The 20,666-nt window shown below is 47.6% G+C and overlaps 1 protein-coding gene and 1 long non-coding RNA gene across 2 annotated transcripts in view; both read left to right on the top strand.

Moving 5' to 3' along the window:
- The window catches only part of LOC140460553 (uncharacterized), a 67,316-nt gene that overhangs the window by 11,678 nt on the left and 34,972 nt on the right, over positions 1-20,666 (top strand). Inside the window, exon 2 of the mRNA XM_072555139.1 lies at positions 10,356-11,716. Within this exon, the coding sequence (XP_072411240.1) occupies positions 10,739-11,716 (978 nt within the window). The 5' untranslated portion in view covers positions 10,356-10,738. The remainder of the gene's footprint in view (positions 1-10,355; positions 11,717-20,666) is intronic.
- LOC140460555 (uncharacterized) lies at positions 12,203-19,200 on the top strand. Its single transcript, XR_011954189.1, has 2 exons — positions 12,203-12,693; positions 19,025-19,200. It is a non-coding gene; the product is annotated as an uncharacterized lncRNA (long non-coding RNA).

Here is a 20,666-nt window from a genome sequence, read left to right as displayed (position 1 = left end):
TGTTGAGGAATATGGGCCACATGCTGGCAAATTGATTTTGGATATATGGTTGGCATCGATGAGGTGGGTGGAAGGATCTGTTTGTGTGGTGTATGACTCTTACTGTATTCGGTGAATGCAGAAGTGTGGTTGTGAAGACAGGGCTTTCAGAGCAGCTTTCAAAGATGTTTTGCCCTTACTGGGACCGGAAGAAGTTACAATGAAATCTTTTATTTGTGAGACAGCAAGCAACTAAGTGAGTACATCTGGGATTTTGGGGGCAAGTGGGAATTCATTGCACTTCAAGGATGAAGCCCTACCTTATCCAGTCATTTCTGCTGGTGGCTGAGACTAGGCCTTGAGCTTTGGGGGAGTAGGTTTAGGACAGAGATGAGGAGGAGGAAGTGAGGGCTGCTGCTTTTCCCAGAGAGTAGTGTATCTGCAGAATTCTCTGCCCAAGGAAGCAGGCTCCAAAATGCCCTGGTCCTAAGTCTTCGACTTGACATACCCATGACAGTAAACTTTGAAGTGCTTTGGTTAACTGATGCAAATATTTCCCACTTGTCCAACATACAGTGTCAGCTGTTTCATCATTGGGATGGTTTTGATTCATCTACTCTTATTAGACAATATCCATGACAATGTACACGAGGTAATTCTATATAAGCAAGTTGTAGACAATTTAAAAAGGCCGACCAGGCAAGGAGGTGGTTAGCAAACCCAGGGCATCCCTCTTAGAGTATGCATCTTGTTTGTTTACAAATTAAACACGCTTCAGATCTTTTCCTAACTGCTTTCCAAAAATCTGGGTGCCACCAGGTTTGTGAGTGTTAACAATAATGTACACAATCAACTGAAATAGGCAGCAGCAAAGAATGAACACAAACCAGTCCAGCAGTGATCACCCACATTTTGGTTTGAGTATTGAGGGATTACCCTTTTTGAGGCCCCTGTGATATCAGTCCCATACCCAGGCTAATGTGCATTGAAATCAGATTATGAAGTGTTAACTTTTCTGCAAACTTCTACCTGTGTGTGTGTCTCTCTGTAACATTTTCCAACTTGCTTCATATCTGTTTTTCAGCTTTTGTTTATTCCTTCCTTCCTTCCAAGGCTAGCGAAGCACACACTTTCCAGAACAGTCCAAATTAGGGAGTTGAGCCTCACAAATCCTGGCTATGACACACAGCTGCTTAACCAACGGTGCAAACTCTCAATATCTGTCAGCCGTTCCATTTGCAAATCGAACACTGTTTACAAAGCAAGTTGTTTGTGTCTCTGCATGAGTCCACAACCCAGGGGAAATCCAACAGAGTCTTTAATAGTTGCCCAATGTGACTTGTTTGCTAAATTAATTCAAGTCTGGATGTCCTGAAGCGAGCAATTATACTTATTGCAGATTTCTAGTACCCAATTAAAACTAACGTCGGGCACTCGAATGGATTGGGGGCATTTTATATAATTATTCCAGACAGTGTGGGAACGGGCCCTTCAGCCCAAAAAGTCCACACCAACGCTCCGAAGAGCAACCCACCCAGACCCATTCCCCTACATTCACCCCTGACTAATGCACTTACTACGGGGCAATTTAGCATGGCCAATTCACCTAACCTGCACATCTTTGAATTGTGGGAGGAAACCGGAACACCCGGTGGAAACCCGTTCAGACGCGGGGAGAATGTGCAAACACCACACAGACAATTGCTCGAAGCGGGAATTGAACGCAAATCATTCAAAGTTACATTTTCCAAAGAAGCCTGATGTTCTCCAGCCTGGAGTTGTGTGATTTTAAACTTTGTCCAGGTTAAAGTGGATTGGCTATGCTAAATTACCCATAGTGCCCAGGGATGTGCAGGTTAGGGTGGATTGGTCATGCTAAATTCGGCATCAGGTGTATTACTCAGGGTTAAATGTATAGCAATGGGTGTGGGTGGGTGACCCGTGAGAGGGTCGGTGAGTCCGAGTGGCCTGCTTCCACACTGGAGAGAGGGGGCTTTGGAAAGTGTGTTCTCCGTCACTCCAGCCGCAGCGCGGGGGCCCGCTGTCGGTCTTGCCCTGCCCCCTTTGCCGTCACTTTTCCTCGCCCCGCCCCTGGTTCCTTTATTGACGTCACAACGCGGAAGTTGACCTGTCAAAGTGAATCTCCCTCCCTCTGGACAACTCTTCATCCTGGGAGGGAGACAGAGATGGAAGGAGGCGAAATTGTTCACTTGTAGCAACCGGAGTGAATCCAGGGAGGGAGCAGACTCCGCAAACTCCGGTATGTGTCTTAATTATCCGGGTGAGGAGGAACTGAAGAATCGATGTTGGGAAGGCGGAGGGGTTGATAGTTTTTTGTTTTGATCTTTAAAATGAACCCGATTCCCACCACTAACTGCAACAGGTGTAAATACAGCACATGCAATTCTCCTCATTGCAGCTTCAAGCCGGTTTTGCATGCTCTGTTCTTCCTACGCCTTGGCTCCAGCACATTCAGCTTCCTTCCCTCATTCCCATCACCCCGCCCTGATGTTCCAAGCTGACCCTCAAAAGATGTGTTTGTCTCTCCATTCTTTTTTGTGGGTTTTGAAAACTTTCGCAATCCTCTAATTATAAGAGTTGGGAAGTTATGTTGTAGCTGCACCAGACATTGGTTAGGCCACTTTTCGAATGTTGTGTGCAGTTCTGGTCTCTCTGCTAGAGGAAGGATGTTGGGAAACTTGAAAGGGTTCAGAAAAGATTGACAAGGATGTTGTCAGGGTTTGAGCTGAATAGGCTGGGGCTGTTTTCTCTCGAGCGCCAGAGGCTGAGGGGTGACCCTACAAACTTTTATAAAATCAGGAGGGGCATGATAGGGTAAATAGACAAGGTCTTTTCCCTGGATGGGTCATAGTTTTAGGGTGAGGGTGCGTGCAAAGAATGAGCTGCCAGAGGAAGTGGTGATGGCTGGTACAATTACAACACTTAAAAGGCATCAGGATTACATTGACTGCATTGGCGCCACCTCGTGCTCCCGCGAGGAAGTTGAGCAATTCATCAACTTCACGAACACATTCCACCCTGACCTTAAATTTACCTGGATCATCTCTGACACCTTCCTCCCCTTCCTGGACCTCTCCATCTCCATTAATGATGACTGACTTGACACCGACATTTTTTACAAACCCACCGACTCCCACAGCTACCTGGATTACACCTCTTCCCACTCTACCTCCTGCAAAAAATGCCATCCCGTATTCCCAATTCCTCTGCCGTATCTGTTCCCAGAAGGACTATTTCCACCACAGAACACACCAGATGGCCTCGTTCTTAGAGACCACAATTTCCCTTCCCACATGGTTAAAGATGCCCTCCAATGCATCTCGTCCACACCCCGCACCTCTGCCCTCAGACCACACACCTCTAACAGAACGCCCCTGGTGCTCACCTTCCACCCTACCAACCTTCGCATAAACCAAATCATCTGCCGACATTTCCGCCACCTCCAAAAAGATCCCACCACCAGGGATATATTTTCCTCCCCACCCCTTTCCACCTTCCGCAAAGACCGTTCCCTCCGTGACTACCTGGTAGGGTCCACGCCCCCCTACAACCCACCCTGCCACTGCAGGAATTGAAAAACCTGCACCCTCACCTTCATCCAAGGCCCTAAAGGAGCCTTCCACATCCATCAAAGTTTTATCTGCATATCCACCAATATCATTTATTGTATCCGTTGCTCCCGATGCAGTCTCCTCTACATTGGGGAGACTGGATGCCTCCTAGCAGAGTGCTTTTGGGGACATCTCTGGGACACCTGCACCCATCAACTACACCGCCCTGTGGCCCAACATTTCAACCCCCCCTCCCACCCCTGACACCTCCCATCCCCGGACGCTTGGAGGAAGGACGGCTCATCTTCTGCCTCAGAACACTTCAACCCCAGGGCATCAATGTGGACTTCAACAGTCTTCTCATTTCCCTTTCCTCCACCTCACCCCAGTTCCAAACACTCTCCCGCCATTTTCACTATTTTCACTTTGCTGTACCTCATGCTGATTAACAGGCTCACACTCAAGTGACATCCAATTGGACACAGTGGACATTGGAAAGATGTTTCCATTGGTAGGAGGGAATAGGACCTGAGGACACAGCCTAAGGGTAAAGGGAAAGCCTTTTAGAACAGAGATAAGGAGAAAGTCCTTCAGCCAGAGAGCGGTGAATCTATGGAATTTAATGCTGCAGAAGGCTGCAGGTCACTGAGTATATTTAAGACTGAGACAGATAGGTTCTTGAGTATCAAGGGGATCGAGGGCTACGGGAAGAAAGTGGGAGAATGGGGTTGAGAAACTTATCAGACACGATTGAATGGTATGAACAGACTTGATGGGCTGAATGGCATAATTTCTGCTCCTCTGTCTTCAGTCGCTTGCTGTCCTGGACACAGAGTGAGAAAATTGGGAGCAGGGGAAGGCTATTTGGTCTTTTGAGCCTGCACCAGTATTGAACACATCATAACAGGATATGAATCTGCCTACATCTAGGTGGAGAGACTGGGACTTTTTCACTTGACCATGGGAGGTTGAGAGGGTGACCTTATTGAGGTTGATAAAATCATGAAGGATATGGATGACGTTAATGGTGGGTGTCATTTCCCTCGGTGGCGGTTTCAAGATTAGGGTGCAAACTTTGAAGGTGAGAGGAGAAAGATTCAAAAGAGAAATGAGGGGCTCTATTTTTCTTTTTACACAGAGTGGTTTGTGTGTGGAATGAATGTCTAGAGGAAGTGGTGGATGCAGGTACAGTTACAATGTTTAAAAGACATTTGGATAAGTACGTGACTAGGAAAGGTTTGGAGGGATATGGGCCAAACACTGGCAGGTGGGGCTAGTTTAGTTTGAGAACATAGTCAGCATGGGTTAGTTGGACTGAAGGGTCTGTTCCTGTGCTGAATGACTCTCCCCCCAACCCTCTGCTCCCTCCCCCATTCTCTGTATTCTCCCCTGTATTCCCTGCCCTCACCCTCTGCCACCCTGTCCATTCTCTCTCTCACTTCTCACTGCCAAAGCCTCCATCCTTTCTTGTGCCTCAAGCCCTTTTTGCTCACTGTTTCAAGCCCTTTTGAAGATGAGGGAGATGGATGGTGCTAACTCTACGTGGGAGACTGGTGGGGGGATGGAGGAGGTTGCAGTGTGGGGGGAAGGGGAGAGAAATAGCTGATCTTTTAAGAATAGCAAAAATGATATATTCACAAACGTTGTTAAAGTCTGAAAGCATGTTCAATTTTTTAAAAGAGCTGATGGAATCTTTCTGAAACTTGCACTGAAATATGTGTAGTTAGGCCACAGCTCAGGACAGGCTATAAGGGGTGAATAGATTATTTCGGGTGTTGTGAAATTGGTTCCGACTATGTAGTAATAGAGTCACGGAGTTGCAGAGCACAGAACCAAACCCTTCAGTCCAGGCTGTTCAGATATCCGAACTTAATCTAATGACCCATTCGCCAGTATTTGATCCACATCCTTCAAAATCATCATTAATCATGTCCCCATCCAGATGCCTTTTAAATGTTGTAATTGTACCAGCCTCCACCACTTCCTCCAGCAGCCCATTCCATATACACACCACCCTCCGTGTGAATGGGTTGTCTCTTCAGTCTGAAATATATGTTTTCCCTATCACCCAAAACCGATGCCCTCTAGGTTGGACCTAGATGTCGGTAGATTCATATCCAGTTATGATTCGTTGAATGCTGGTGCAGGCTTGAACACACAGATGGCCTGCTCCTGCTTCCAATTCTCGCCCCCTCTGTCCAGGACGGCAGGAGAACATAATTCATCGGAGCAGAAATTGGCCATTCAAGGTCAGCTCTGCCATTCGATCATGGCTGATAGGTTTCTCAACCACATTCTCCCACTTTGTCTCCATAACCCTCCATCATCTTGATGCTCAAGAATGTCTCTATCTCAGTCTTAAATATCCTCAGTGACCTGGCCTCCACCACAGCCTTCTGTGGCAGTGAATTCCATATATTCACCGCTTTCTGGCTGAAGATGTTTCTCCTTACCTCAATTCTAAAAGGTCTTCCCTTTACTCTGAGGCTGTGCCCATTAGTCCTAGTCTCTCCAGTCAATGGAGACACCTTCCCAACTTCCACTCTTTCCAGGCCATTCAGTATTCATTACGTTTCAGTTAGGACACCCCAGCTTGTGGGCCTATTAACCAGCGTCAACTGCATCCTTCAGGATGAGTTACAGCAGGGATTAGGTTCAGCAAACTGAGAATGGAGGGAGAGTGTGTGGGATAGAGATTTTCAACTTCTAAGGAATAAGCAAGGAAAGAGAGTTCACTATAAATTAGAACTGATCAGGTGGGCTGATTGTCCAAAGTGTGGTAGATGGAGTTTAAATCCGAGAATTGTGTGGTTTGCATTTTGGTTAAGCAATCCAGGCAGGACTGACATGGTAAAGGGGGATATTGCAGAACAAAGAGACCTTAGAGTGCAGGTTCATAGTTCCTTGAAAGCAGAGTCACCGGTAGACAGGATAGTGAAGAAGGCATTTGGTATGCTTTCCTTTATTGGTCAGTGCATTGAATATAGGAGTTGGGAGGTCATGTTGTGGCTGTGTAGGACATTGGTTAGTCCACGTTTGGAAAACTGTATTCATTTCTGGTCTCCCTTTTTATAGGAAAGACATTGTGAAACTTTGAAAGGGGTCGGAAAAGATTTACAAGTCTGCTGTTTGAGTGACAGGGAAAGGCTCAAATGGCTGGGGATATTTTCCCGAGAGCATTGGAGACTGAGGGGTGACCTTATAGACGTTCATAAGGGGCATGGATAGGGTGAATATCCAAGGTCTTTTCCCCAAGGTAGGAGAGTCCAAAACTAGAAGGCATACGTTTGAGATTAGTCGGAATTTTTAAAGGCATCTGAATGGGTACATGAATAGGAAGGGTTTAGAGAGATGTGGGCCACATGCAGGCAAATTGGACTAGATTAATTTAGGATATCTGTTTGGCCAGACGAGTTGGACCAAAGGGTCTGTTTCCATGCTGTATGACTCTAATCTCCTTCGGTGAAAGCAGAAGTGTGATTATGGAGGCTGGAGTTTCAGAGCAGCTTTCAAAGATGTTTTGCCCTTAATGGGAGCAGAAGAAGTAACAATGAAATCCTGCATTTGTGAGACAGCAATTGAGTGAGTGAGTACATCCGGGATTTTGGTGGAAAGTGGGAATTCATTGCACTGTGGGGATGAAGCTCTACCTATTGAATCATTTCTGTTGGTGAATGAAACCAGGCCTCAAGATTAGGAGGAGTAGATTCAGGACAGAGATGAAGAATAACTGTTTTTCCTGGAGAATAGTGAATCTGTGGAGTTCTCTGCCCAAGGAATCAGTAGAGGCAGCTTCATTAAGTATATTCAAGACACAGTTGGAGGTGGTTTTTGCATGGTAGGGGAATTAAGGGTAGTTGGGACAATGCAGGGAGGAGGAGCTGAGACAATAGATAGATCAGCCATGATCTTAATGAATGGTGCAGCAGGCTAGATGGGCCAAATGGCCTACTCCTGTTTGTATTACTATGAAACTACAAACCTGCATCTCCCATGGCTAACCCACCTAACCTCGACATTCTGGGCAATTTAGCATGAACAATCCAAACCAAGGCCAGTGAGCAATGTAGTGATGTGGGAAATGAACTTCAGAGAATGAGAGAAAGGGACAAGGAGAGTAAATATGCCAGCAATCAAAATTGGATTCTAAAGATCACAAAAATTGAAACCAGAAATGGTATCTGAATGTGTGCTGCATTGTGACAAAAGTAAATGAGTTGACTGCACACATTGAAGAGAATAATTATGATCTGAGACTCCTTACAGAGACATGGCTTCAGGATGACAAGGATTGGATCTGAAATATCGAGGGTTTGGTCATATGGGAAGCGAGGTAAAGGTACAAGGTTGGTGCTGCTAATCAAAGCACTGATCACAGGGTAGTCTGGTGTCAGCTCTGATTTCAGGTCCTGATTTCTCTGTCCTCTGTTGATCTCCCTGTTCCTACAGAGTAAGATGTCGGGTCTGTTGTCAGCTCTGCTGGATTTCTGCTGAAGCTTTGCCCCCCCCACTTTTTTTTGTCACATTCCGGAACAATAAAGCATTCAGCCAATCAAGCCCCAACCCACATCTCCCAGCCTGTCAACCATCCAGACACACAGTGTAATCATAGCAGGGAATCACACAAGAAAAATGAATCCAAATTTGAAACAAATAGGTGCTCGTGTTTAATGTTTGTTCATTCGGAAGTAAACCAGAAATGGGGGTCTCCTACGATTCTGAGACTGTCATACTTGAGGAATTCTCTCTCTCTTACATCTATCTATGAGAACCCAGCTATGATTTACAACAATATTTACACCAACCGAAATAGACAAAGATGTACAGGATGGAAATAGACATTTTCTCTCTCATGCGCACACACACACAAGTCCACGGGAGTGAATGTATATTTGCAGAGCTGAGCTGAAATGTCACTTTTTGTTATCAAAATTTAAGTTATATGGAGAAGGTGCCTTCCAGGGATTTCTGGGATTTGCATATTAATGAAACCTGCAACCCATTTGTAAAGATGAAAGGCTTAACAATCCAGGTTTGTTCAATGTATCATTTCAGTGTCAGGACACTGTCATCTTTTTCTATAAATTCTATGTGTTATGATCTTATTCTCCACAATCACCTGATGAAGGAACAGCGCTCCAAAAGCTAGTGCTTCTAAATAAACCTATTATCCATAGTGCCCAGGGATTAGATTACTTAGTGTGGAAACAGGCCCTTCGGCCCAACAAGTCCACACCGCCCCGCCGAAGCGTAACCCACCCATACCCCTACATCTATATCTACCCCTTACCTAACACTACGGGCAATTTAGCATGGCCAATTCATCTGACCTGCACATCTTTGGACTGTGGGAGGAAACCGGAGCATCCGGAGGAAACCCACGCAGACGCGGGGAGAACGTGCAAACTCCACACATTCAGTCGCCTGAGGCGGGATATGAACCCGGGTCTCCGGCGCTGTGAGGCAGCAGTGCTAACCACTTTGCCACCGTGTCGCCCACATGTGCAGGTTAGGTGTGATAGTCAGTGAGTAGAGCAAGAGGTGTAGGGGAATGGGTGTGGGTGGGTTACCCTTCGAGGGTTGGTTTGGACTCGTTGGGCTGAGTGGCCTGCTTCCACGCTGTGGGGATTCTGTGAAGGAAAGGGATTCCTGCAACTGTGCACCTCACCTCGCCCCGCCCCTTTTGTTTCACCCCTTCACCCTCCCCCCTCCCCCACCCTCGACCCATTGATGGAGTCACAACGCGGAAGTGGTCCTGTCAGTTTGAGTGAAACTCCCTCTCTTTGGGCAACTCTTTGTCCTGGGAGGGGAGGGGGGATATCTATTCACTTGTGGCAGTTGGGAGTGAATCCAGGGAGGGAGCAGGCTTGCAACCTCAGGTATGTGTCTTAATTACCCGGGTGAGGAGGGACGGAAGGATAGCGTGGGGCTGTTTTCCCCATCACACCAGAGCCTGAGAGGTGACATTATAGACTTTTATAAAATCATGAGGAGCATGGATAGGGTAAATAGACAAGATCTTTCCCTTGGGATGGGGGAGTCCCGAACTGGAAGGTCATAGGTTCAGGGTGACGGCAATGGGGAGATGTAAAAGAGACCTCAGGGGCAACTTTTTCATGAAGAGGGTGGTGCGTATGTGGAATGAGCTGCCAGAGGAAGTGGTGGGGGCTGGTACAATTCCTACAGTTAAAAGGCATCTGGATGGGCGGATGAATGCAAAGGGTTCAGATGGAGAGGGGCCAAGTGGTGGCAAATCATAGAGATGTACAGCACGGAAACAGACCCTTCGATCTAACTTGTCCTTGCCGACCAGATAGCCAACCCAATTTAGTCCCAGCACCCAGCCCATATAGGGGCTAAGTGATAACAAATGTGACTAGATTAATTTAGGAAATCTGGTCAGCTCGGACAGATTGGGCCCAAGGGTCTGTGTCTGTGCTGTGTGACTCTAATAGTCTTCAGTGAAAGCAGAAGTGTGGCTGTGATAACTGGACTTTCAGAGGATGTTTTGCCCTGACTGGAAGCAGAAGAGTGTTGTGAAAGATATTAGGTTTCAGGTGGAATTATCCAAAATTCAGAGAGATGTCAGTCTTGATATTTTTTGCTCATCTGCCCCTGTAAGATCCTGAATCAGCACCTTCAGGAGAATTAGTTAGATTGGAGTGAGAACAGAGGGGGAGAGTGAGTGGGATGGTGCTTTCAATTTTGTGGAGAAACAAGAATATTCCACAGAAGGTAGAATTGCTTGTTCTGAATTCTACCCTGCACTGACAGTGATGACTTTTGCAATCTCTTTTTAAACAGTGTATTTGAAGATTTGAAGATAGAAGTTTCAAAATCAACGCATGAAGTTCTTATGCCCGAAATGTTGACTCTCCTGCTATTCGGATGCTGCCTGACCTGTTGGCCATTTCCAGTACCACACATTTCAACACTGATTCTCCAGCGTCTGCAGTCCTCACATTGACGTCAATGACTCAATCCATCGGGACCGGAAAGAATTTTCAACTATGAGTCTGTGAGAAGGAGCAAAGCGTTTTGGTTCCTGTTTGAGTACGTTTTCAGCATCAGTGGGACTGGATGAGAGACCCTACTGTTGCAGCGCATTGAGTGTGGGGCATGTAGCAGCAGGAATTGACAGCAGGGAGGGGCTGGAAACATATTTGTGTGCAGCTGAAGCTTCGGCCATGGAGAAACCCGAGGAATCCCGCCCCGTGGAGAAACGGTGGAAGTGCAGTGATGGCGGGAATAGCTTCCATTTCCCGTCTGCCCTGCAGATTCATCAGCACATCCACACAGGGGGCAGGCCATTCTCCTGCCCTGAGTGTGGGAAGGGCTTTGCCCAGACCTCCGCCCTGCTGAGGCACCAGCGGACCCACACCGGGGAGAGGCCATTCCCCTGCCCAGAGTGCGGGAAGGCCTTCAGTAATTGTTCCGACCTGCTGAGGCACCAGCGGTCCCACTCGGGGGAAAGGCCCTTCAGCTGCCCCAACTGCGGAAAGAGATTTACCCAGGCCTCCCACCTGCTGAGGCACCTGCGGGCCCACGCAGGGGAGAGGCCGTTCTCCTGCCCTGAGTGTGGGAAGAGATTTACCCAGGCCTCCAACCTGCTGACCCACCGGCGGTCCCACACAGGGGAGAGACCCTTCAGCTGCCCCGAGTGTGGGAAGGCCTTCAGCAATTCCCCCAACCTGCTGAGGCACCAGCAGGTCCACACTGGGGAGAGGCCCTTCAGCTGCCCCGAGTGTGGGAAGGCCTTCAGCAATTCCCCCAACCTGCTGAGGCACCAGCAGGTCCACACTGGGGAGAGGCCCTTCAGCTGCCCAGATTGTGGGAAGGCTTTCAGCGATTCCTCTTCCCTACTGACCCACCAGCGGACCCACAGTGGGGAGAGGCCCTTCAGCTGCCCCGAATGTGGGAAGGCCTTTAGCAATTCCCCCAACCTGCTGAGGCACCGGCGGGTCCACACAGGGGAGAGGCCTTTCAGCTGTCCCGAGTGCAGGAAGGCCTTCAGCAATTCCTCAAACCTACTGAAGCACCAGCGGATTCACACGGGGGAGAGGCCCTTCAGCTGCCCCGAGTGCAGGAAGGCCTTCAGTAATTCCTCCGCCCTGCTGACCCACTGGCGGGTCCACACGGGGGAGAGGCCGTTCAGCTGCCCCGAATGCGGGAAGGACTTCACCCGCTCCTCCCACCTCCAGAGGCACCAGCGCATTCACCTACCATCGCAGGGTGTTTGAAGGAGCAACGGCTGAGTGTCATTATCGACTGGACTATCGACCCAGTTCCAGGTGCTCCCGGGTTTGAATCCCACTGCAGCAGATGGCGCTATACAGAGTACAGGTTGAAATTGCCGAGTGAGGCAACACTTCCTCCGGGTTAAGGCTGTACCAAGGACCCAATTAGAAAGGGACATCTCAGTGCTGATCAATAGTAAAGAAAGTGGTGGGGCGAAATGTGTGCGCTTTGATTTTGAGCTGTTCAACAAGCAACTTTATCTCTGCCTTTTTGCTGAGGAGATCTGAAGTTGTAACAAAGTTGGGTCGCAATAAAGGTTACCTGAACTTACTGCCGGGCTCAGACTCTCATTGAAAGCTTTGAGCGCCAAGGGGTTTTTGTTTTAAAGCTGCTCGTTTCCGTTTAAATTGAGCCGTGAGCTTTCCCAATGTAGACAGGGCTCCTCGAAACGTGGCAGTGTCCCCCCTGCAGCTGCAGAGCGAGACAGGAGAGTTTGTTTTTGTGAATGAGCAGTTGTAGCGCGAGGTGTCTGTTACTTGGTGACGGTGAGGCTCCCCCGGCCCCGCCCATCCCCCTGAGCTGACGTCACGCGGGGGTGAAGGCGGTTGGGAGGAGAAGTCGCTCGAGCGGGGAAGGGGCGGCCGTTAGGAAAATGGCGCCGTGCGGCCCGGGGCAGACACCCGTCACTGGGCACCGCCGCTTTCCTGGTGCAGCTGCTGTGTCACGGCCACACCGCCCGGCTGTACAGCAGGCAGGAGCCGGTGACCATTCTGGAGGCGGATGGGGTTAAGGGCCTGTTTGGGAACCCGTCGGCCGCCTGGGTGGTGGAGTTCTACTGGTCGTGGGGCGGCCCCTGTGTCAACTCTGGGGCCACCTGGAAGGTACTGGGCCCGGGAGGTGAAAGGTGAGGCAGGTTGGGGGGGGGACGGAGGGGAAGGAATGTGGGGCCTGTCCTGTACTGTCATAGTGACATTATACACTCACTTTCCATCTGCTTTTACTGGGGCTTGTGCTGTTTACCCCCTCACTGTTTGTTTAATCCTTGTGCTGTTTGCTCTTTGCTGTTACTTGTGCAATTGCTGAGGGTAGTGTGTAAATACTAGTGAAGGAGATTTTGCACCGCATGTCTATGTTTCTCAGTCATTGAAGGCGCAGGGCCTGTTGAGAATGGTTAATAAATTATGTGGTGCACTAAGCCTTGTTAACATGGATATAGTTTGTTATTTGGAAAAGTAGACTTTTTATTATTTAGAGTCATAGAGATGTACAGCACGGAAACAGACTCATTCGGTCCAACCTGTCCATGTCAACCAGATATCCTAAATTAATCTAGTCCCCTTTGCCAGCACTTGACTCATATCCCTCTAAACCCTTCCTATTCATATACCCAGCCAGATACCTTTTAAATGCTGTAATTATATCAGCTTCCACTTCTTCCTCTGGCAGCTCATTCCATATACGCACCACCCTCTGCATGGAAATGTTGCCCCTCAGGTATCTTTGTGGTCTCACCCTAAACCTATGCCTTCTAGTTGTGAATCTCACCCCAACACTGAGGAAAAGACTTAAACATTGAGCAGCCACACAAATGCAAAAGCAATCAAATATCGAGCCACATGGGGGAGAAAAAAATTATGGCTGTACCCTTTTTGTTAGCCTATAGGCATTTGGAAACTTAAAATCTGTCAATAACACCAGCATTCCTACAGAGCATATTGAGGAAAAGACATAAAAACATTGAGCAGCCAGACAAATGCAAAAGCAATCAAATATTGAGCCACATGGAAAAAAATGGCTCTCCCCTTTTTGTTCTCCCATAGGAATTTGGACACTTAAGTTCTGTCAATAACACCAGCATTGCTACAGTGCATATTGTGTACACTCCTCAGTGTCAACAAGCAGGCACATGTTTGCCAGTGTCACCAAAACATTGGGCGTGTTCCTCGCTGTCAGCAGAATAGGGGTGAGTCCTACGTTTGATGGACAAATAAGGAGCACTGGAAGACCGGAGGGAGAATTGTCCTCCTGCCATTCGGAGCTCCCCTATTGGTGAATGTGGAAGCTGGACCATGAGGTTCTGAAGCTCCTGCTTCTCCTCTCTCTGAATGAAGATTGAGCTTGACCTCAGACTGCAACTCCTTTCCTCTGTCCAACATCTGAGAGTACGGCACTCTCTTTTCTCACCCCCATTTCCATTTACACTTCATTCTGAGGTTCAGTTGTTGACTTGGAGCAACTGAAAGGAATGGGAGTGAATCCAGCGAGGGGACAGACTCTGGAAAAGTTAGTCCAGGCCTTTGTTCTCAATTGGCAAAATAGACAGGCAGGAGACTGAAAGAATGTAGCAAGCCAGGCAGTATTAGGAGGTGGAGAAGTCGAGGTATCTGGTGTAACTCTTGTTCAGGACTGGGGGGTGGGTATAGGGAGAGCTGTGGAACAAGGGTGTGCTGGGGCAGGGTATTGAAGTGTGGATAGGTGGAGACAGGTAGAGGGTACAATAGACAATAGGTGCAGGAGTAGGCTATTCTGCCCTTCGAACCAGCACCACCATTCATTGTGATAATGGCTGATCATCCTCAATCAGTATCCTGTTGCTGCCTTATCCCCACAACCTGGTACGACCTGGTTGGTGAATGGGAGGAAGGAATCTAGTTGGCAGGGAAGAGTGGAAGGGGCTGGGAAGTGAGTTGGGGGATGGGAATCGAGATTATTTGAAATTGGAGAACTCAGTGTTGAGTCCTCCAGGCTGTTGACTGCTCAGACAGAAGATGAGGTTTTGTTCCTCCAATTTGTGGTTTGGTTTGTTGTGGTAATGGAGGAAGCCAAAGATAGTCATGTCAGAAGGGGAGTGGGAAGGGGCATTAAAATGGGTGGAGACTGGGAAGTCCGCTCAGCCTATGCGATGCTCAGCAAACCGTTCCCCGAGTTTACACTCTGTTTTCCCGATGTAGAGAAGACCTCAGTTGGCAAAGCACAGCAGGTCAAGCAGCAGTAGGACAGTCGAAGTTTTGGGCATGAGCCCTTCATCAGGAATGATGTGTGGATGTTCAGAGGGGTATTAGTGTCCTTCTGTGCCAGTTGTCAGACAGGTGCAGCAGGTACTGAGCAAGGCAAGTGGTGTATTAGCAAGAGGAATTCTGATCGGAAGTGGGAATGTCTTCCTACAGTTAGGGGGTCATTGAATATATTCAAGGCTGAGTTCATCTGATTTTTATGTGAATGTTTATGGGGAAGGCAAGAAAATGGTTTTAAGACCAGTATAGAACCGAGTTACAGAGCCATACGGCACAGAAACTGACCCTTCAGTCCAACTAGTCCATGCTGACTATGTTCTCAAACTAAACCAGTCCCACCTGCCAGTATTTTGGCCCATATCCCTCCAATCCTTTCCTATTCATGAACTTATCCAAATGTCTTTTAAACGTTGTTACTGTACCTGCAACCACCACTTCCTCTAGACATTTAGTCTGCATGTGAACCACTCTGTATAAAAAAAATTGTGGCCTTCAAGTCTTTTTAAAATCTCTTTCTCCTGTCACCATCAAAATTTGCTCCCTAATCTTGAAACCCCAACCCTAGGGGAAGGACACCCGTCGTTCACCTCATCTCTCCCCTCATGATTTTGTAAACCCTGATAAGGTCACCTCTCCACCTCCTATGTGCCAGTGAAAAAGTCTCAGCCCATCCACCCATATCCAGTCATGATCTGTTCAACGCTGGTCCCAATTCTCTCTCTCGGTGAATTGGCCATTCTCTCTAACGAAACCAGCTACTCAGTCACTGCTCCATCTGATACACAACATTGGAAACTTAGTGCAGGAGGCTGCAAGAAATGAGCAGCTTTAAAACAAAAACCGCTTGGAGCTCTCAGCTTTCAATGAGAGCCTGAATCCGGCAGAACGTTCAGGTTACCTTTATTACGTCCCAACATTGTTACAGCTTCAGATCCCCCCAGCAAAAAGGCAGAGAAAGAGTAGCTGTTTGTTAGACAGCTCAACAACAGGGGGAGGAGCAAGGGGCGGAGCAAGGCCAACAGCAGGCCCCCGCACTACGCCTGCGTTACCTTGCACAGTTTACAAAAATCCCTTCCCGTTCAGAGACTCCCCAGTGTGGGAACAGGCTACTCAGCCCAAAGACTACACACCGATCCTCCGAAGGGTAAACCCACCCACACAATTCCCCTACCCCTATTGCTTAACATTTACCCCTGACTAATGCACCTACCCTGCACATCCCTGTGCGCAATATCCCAACCCAATCTAGTCCCACCTGCCAGCTCGGGGCCCATATCCATCCAGTTGCCTTTTAAATGTTGTAATTGTACCAGCCTCCACCACTTCCTCTGGCAGCTCATTCCATACACGTACCACCCTCTAAGTGAAAAGGTTGCCTCTTAGGTCTCTTTCATATCTTTCCCCTCTCACTGTAAACCTATGCCCTCTAGTTCTGGACTTTCCCACCCCAGGGAAAAGACTTTTTCTATCTATCCTATCCATGCCCCTCATGATTTTATAAACCTCTATAAGGGTACCCCTCAGCCTCTGACGCTCCAGGGAAAACAGCCCCAGCCTGTTCTGTCTCTCCCTATAGCTCAAATCTTCCAGTCTTGGCAACATCCTTGTAAATCTTTTCTGAACCCTTAAGTTTCACAACATCTTTCTGATAGGAAGGAAACCAGAATTGTACTATTCCAACTGTACAGCAGTAACATGACCTCCCAACTCCTGTACTCAATATTCTGACCAATAAAGGAAAGCATACAAAACACCATCTTCACTATCCTGTCAACCTGCAACTCCACTTTCAAGGAGCTATGAACTTGCACTCCAAGGTCTCTTTGTTCAGCAACACCCCCTAGGACCTTACCATTAAGTGTATAAGTCCTGCTAAGATTTGCTTTCCCAAAATGCAGCACCTCACATTTATCTAAATTAAATTCCATTTGCCACTTCTCAGCCCATTGGCCCATCTGATCAAGATCCCATTGTAATCTGAGGTAACCTCCTTCGCTGTCCACTACACCTCCAATTTTGGTGTCATCAGCAAACTTGCTTACTATTCCACTTATGCTCACATCCAAAAAGTAGTGGACCTATTATCTATTTTCAAAGTGGAATTTACAATATATTACATGTATTGACTGCCTGCAGATTGTGCAGTCTTTCAGCAAAGTAGAATGTTTAGGGTGTAGGTTTGCTCACTGAGCTGTAGGTTTGATATCCAGACGTTTCATTACCTGGCTAGGGAACATCAGTGGTGACCTCCAAGTGAAGCGAAGCTGTTGTCTCCTACTTTCTACTTATGTTTGTCCTGGATGGGGTTCCTAAGATTTGTGGTGATATCAAAGTTACGAAGAGAGATACATAATTTATTTAACCAAATACAATGGCAGTGCAGAGAATTTCAGAAAAGTGCAATAAATATTTATTTTTTACCCCTTATTCAACTCATTCAAGAATTTCAAATTGAATCTGAGCTAACTTGAGAGCAAATGGCAACATTTGTTTGTTAATAGACTCACCATAGATAAAAGTGATCTTTCATAATTTAAGTCATAATGTTTAATCCCAAACGGAGCAATTAAGTGCAAAGTTACTTTCACCATTTAATAAAACACTGCAAATTTTATTTCAGATGAAAATACATTCATTTTATAATTTAGATAAGATCTTTACAAAGGAAATATACTAAACAAAATAGCTTTCCTGGGTATCAATATTGACAACAGTTATGCAGCTATTATTTGGCAATTGACCAACTAATTGAAATAATTTCAGAATAAATGAGCTACTTCATTATTATACATGGAGATATTGCATATCTTGGCTCTCACCCAAGTATTCTCGGAGCTCAAAGCTTTCAATGAGAGTTGAGCCAGGGGGTAAATTCAGGTAACTTTTATTGAGATCCAACTTTGTTACAGCTTCAAACCCCCTCAGCAAAAAGGCAGAGAAAAAGTAGCAGCTTTTTAAACAGCTCACGGTCAAAGCACACACGCTACCCCATCACCCCCCAACCCACCTCACTTCTTTACTTTTGGTCACCACCAAGTTGTCTCTTTGTAATTGGATCCTTGGTACAGCCTTAACCCAGAGGAAGTGTTGCCTCACTCAGCAATTTCAACCCATACCCTGTATCGCACCATCTGCACTGGGATTCAAACCCGGGAGCCCCCGGAACTGGGTTGATAGTCCAGTTGATACTGCCACTCAGCCATCGCGCCTTCAATCCCCCTGCGATGGTAAATGAACTCGCTGGTGCCTCCGGAGATTGGTAGAGCTGGTGAAGCCCTTCCCGCACAGGGGGCAGCTGAAGGGCCTTTCTCCTGTGTGGATCCGCTGGTGGGTCAGCAGGTTGGAGGCCTGGGTAAAACTCTTCCCGCACTCGGGACACATGAAGGGCCTCTTCCCCCATGTGGACCCGCTGGTGTCTCAGCAGGGTGGAGGAATAGCTGAAGGGCGTCTCCCCAGTGTGGATCCACTGGTGGGTTAGCAGGGTGGAGGAAGTGCTGAAGCCCTTCCCGCAGACGGGACAGGGGAACGGGCTCTCCCCAGTGTGACTGCACCTCCAGGACATATGGGACATGGAAGCTTTTCCCGAAGTTGCCACACTTCCACCGTTTCTCCACTGGGCTGGATTCCTCGGGTTTCTCCATGGCTGAAGCTTCAGTTACACACAAATGCGTGTTGAGCCCCTCCCCACCGTGAATTCCTCTTTCCAGGCCGTATAACTGTTTCAGGCTCCACACACACTGCGCTGTAACAGTAGGGTCTCTCATCCAGTCCCACTGATGCTGAAAATGTACTCAAACAGGAACCAAAACGCTTTGCTCCTTCTCACAGAATCATAGTTGAAAACCGTTGCGGTCCCGATGGATTGAGTGACTGTTAGACGTTGACGTCAAAGTGAGGACTGCAGACGCTGGAGAGTCAGTGTTGAAAAGTGTGGCGCTGAAAAAGCACAACAGGTCAGGCAGCATCAGAGGAGCAGGAAAGTCAATGTTTCGGGCATAAGCCCTTCCTCTGTTGATTTTGAAGCTTCAGTCTTCAGATCTTCAAATACACTGTTAAAAACAGATTACAAAAGTCATCACTATCAGTGCAGGGTAGAAATTCAGAACAAGCAATTCTACTTTGTGGAATATTCTTTTCTTTTGTTGTTCTACAAAATTGAAAGCACCATCCCACTCTCCCTTCCCCTCTGTTCTCACTCCGCTCTAACTAATTCCCCTGCAGGTGCTGATTCAGGATCTTACAGGGGCAGAAAAGCAAAAACATCAAGACTGACATCTCTCTGAATTTTGGATACCTCCGCCTGAAAGTTAATATCTTTCACAACACTGGGATACTGCTGAGAGTGAGCAAGTCTGATTTTTGTGAAGCAAAATAAAAGTGTGTCAATTCAGGGTGAACCTGCAATGCAGCTTCTTGAGGAAGAACCAGACACAAAATGGTTAACGACCCCGGGAAGGTGGGAGGAAAATGAGACATCAAGGCATTAACACCAATACACTTCAGTCAAACTCTTCTGCTTCCCAGTCAGGGCAAAACATGCTCTGGAAGTCCAGTCTTCACAACCACACTTCTGCTTTCACTGAAGACAATTAGAGTCACACAGCACGGAAACAGACCCATTGGCCCAACCTGCCCAGATTTCCTAAATTAATCTAGTCACATTTGCCATCACTTGGCCCCTATATGGGCCGGATGCTGGCAGCTGGGACTAAATTGGGTTGGCTATCTTGTCAGCAAGGACGAGTTGGACCGAAGGGTTTGTTTCTGTGCTGTACATCTCTATGACTCCAGTTTAACCATCACTTGGCCTTGACCCATCTGAACCCTTCAAATTCAGATGTCCATCCAGGAGCCTATTAACTTGTCATCACATCAGCACCCATCACTTCCTCTGGCAGCTCATGCCATCGCTCAAGCGACACCACATTGAAAGCGTCTGGTCTGGTGCACCAGATGACATCAGAATAATCTCAGATCGTTCCAGATTGCATCGATACTCAGTCAGTGGCTTTCCTGATCAGGATGTTGTATGTGATCAAGAAGGTCAGTGGGTAGGCAATCCCCAACCTCTTAGTTCAAGTATCTCTATGAGAATTCCCTTGCTGGAGGGTCCCTTGGAGACACTTCAACTGGACTTCATTGAGTTGTAGAAATGTCAGTGCTATAAATATGTTTTGCTTATTGTTGATGTCTTTTCTAAGTGGATTGAAGCCTACCCTCCTCCTAACGCTACTGCTGAGACTGTGGTGAAGATTTTGTTTAAGGAAATAATTCCCCGCTTCAGTATACCTGCGTGCATTAGCTCGGACAATGGACCACACTTTGTAGGTAATATTAACGGAGAACTCTGCCAGCTTTGTATTTGTCGGCAACTGCATGGTGCTTATCATCCTCAGGCGGCCGGCCTTGTTCAATGTTTTAACCAGACTCAAGACTAAACTTGTCAAATTAATGGTGAAGTCTGGCCTGTCCTGGTTATGCTAATCCCTGTGGCTTTATTCCAGATGCAATCCGTGTCTGCGGGCAAGACACGACTGTCTCCAGCTGAGAGTCTCTCTGGTCACCCTCTCCGTACCCCTTGGAACGATTCGGCTCCCTTCTCAGTCCACTTCCACCACGTGACCAAAGCAATCATTGGTTATGTTCTTGCTCTAACTAGTGTTATGCGTGCCTTTTACTCCCAGGAGCGTGCGGCCTACAGCGATGTTCCCTCCCTTTCAGCCTCATCACAGGTAGAGCCTGGTTCGTTGGTGCTTCTCACGAACTGGACTCGCAAAGGTCTCCAACCTCGTTGGGATGGCCCCTTCTAGATTTTACTTCCCACCCCTACAGCGGTCAAAGTCGCTGGGCGCTCAGCTTGGGT

The sequence above is a fragment of the Chiloscyllium punctatum genome, chromosome 36 (genome assembly GCF_047496795.1).
Source record: "Chiloscyllium punctatum isolate Juve2018m chromosome 36, sChiPun1.3, whole genome shotgun sequence".
In the NCBI taxonomy this organism is placed as follows: domain Eukaryota; kingdom Metazoa; phylum Chordata; class Chondrichthyes; order Orectolobiformes; family Hemiscylliidae; genus Chiloscyllium; species Chiloscyllium punctatum.
The sequence above is the reverse complement of the archived record's forward strand: the minus strand, read 5'-3'. Positions and strand labels throughout refer to the sequence as shown.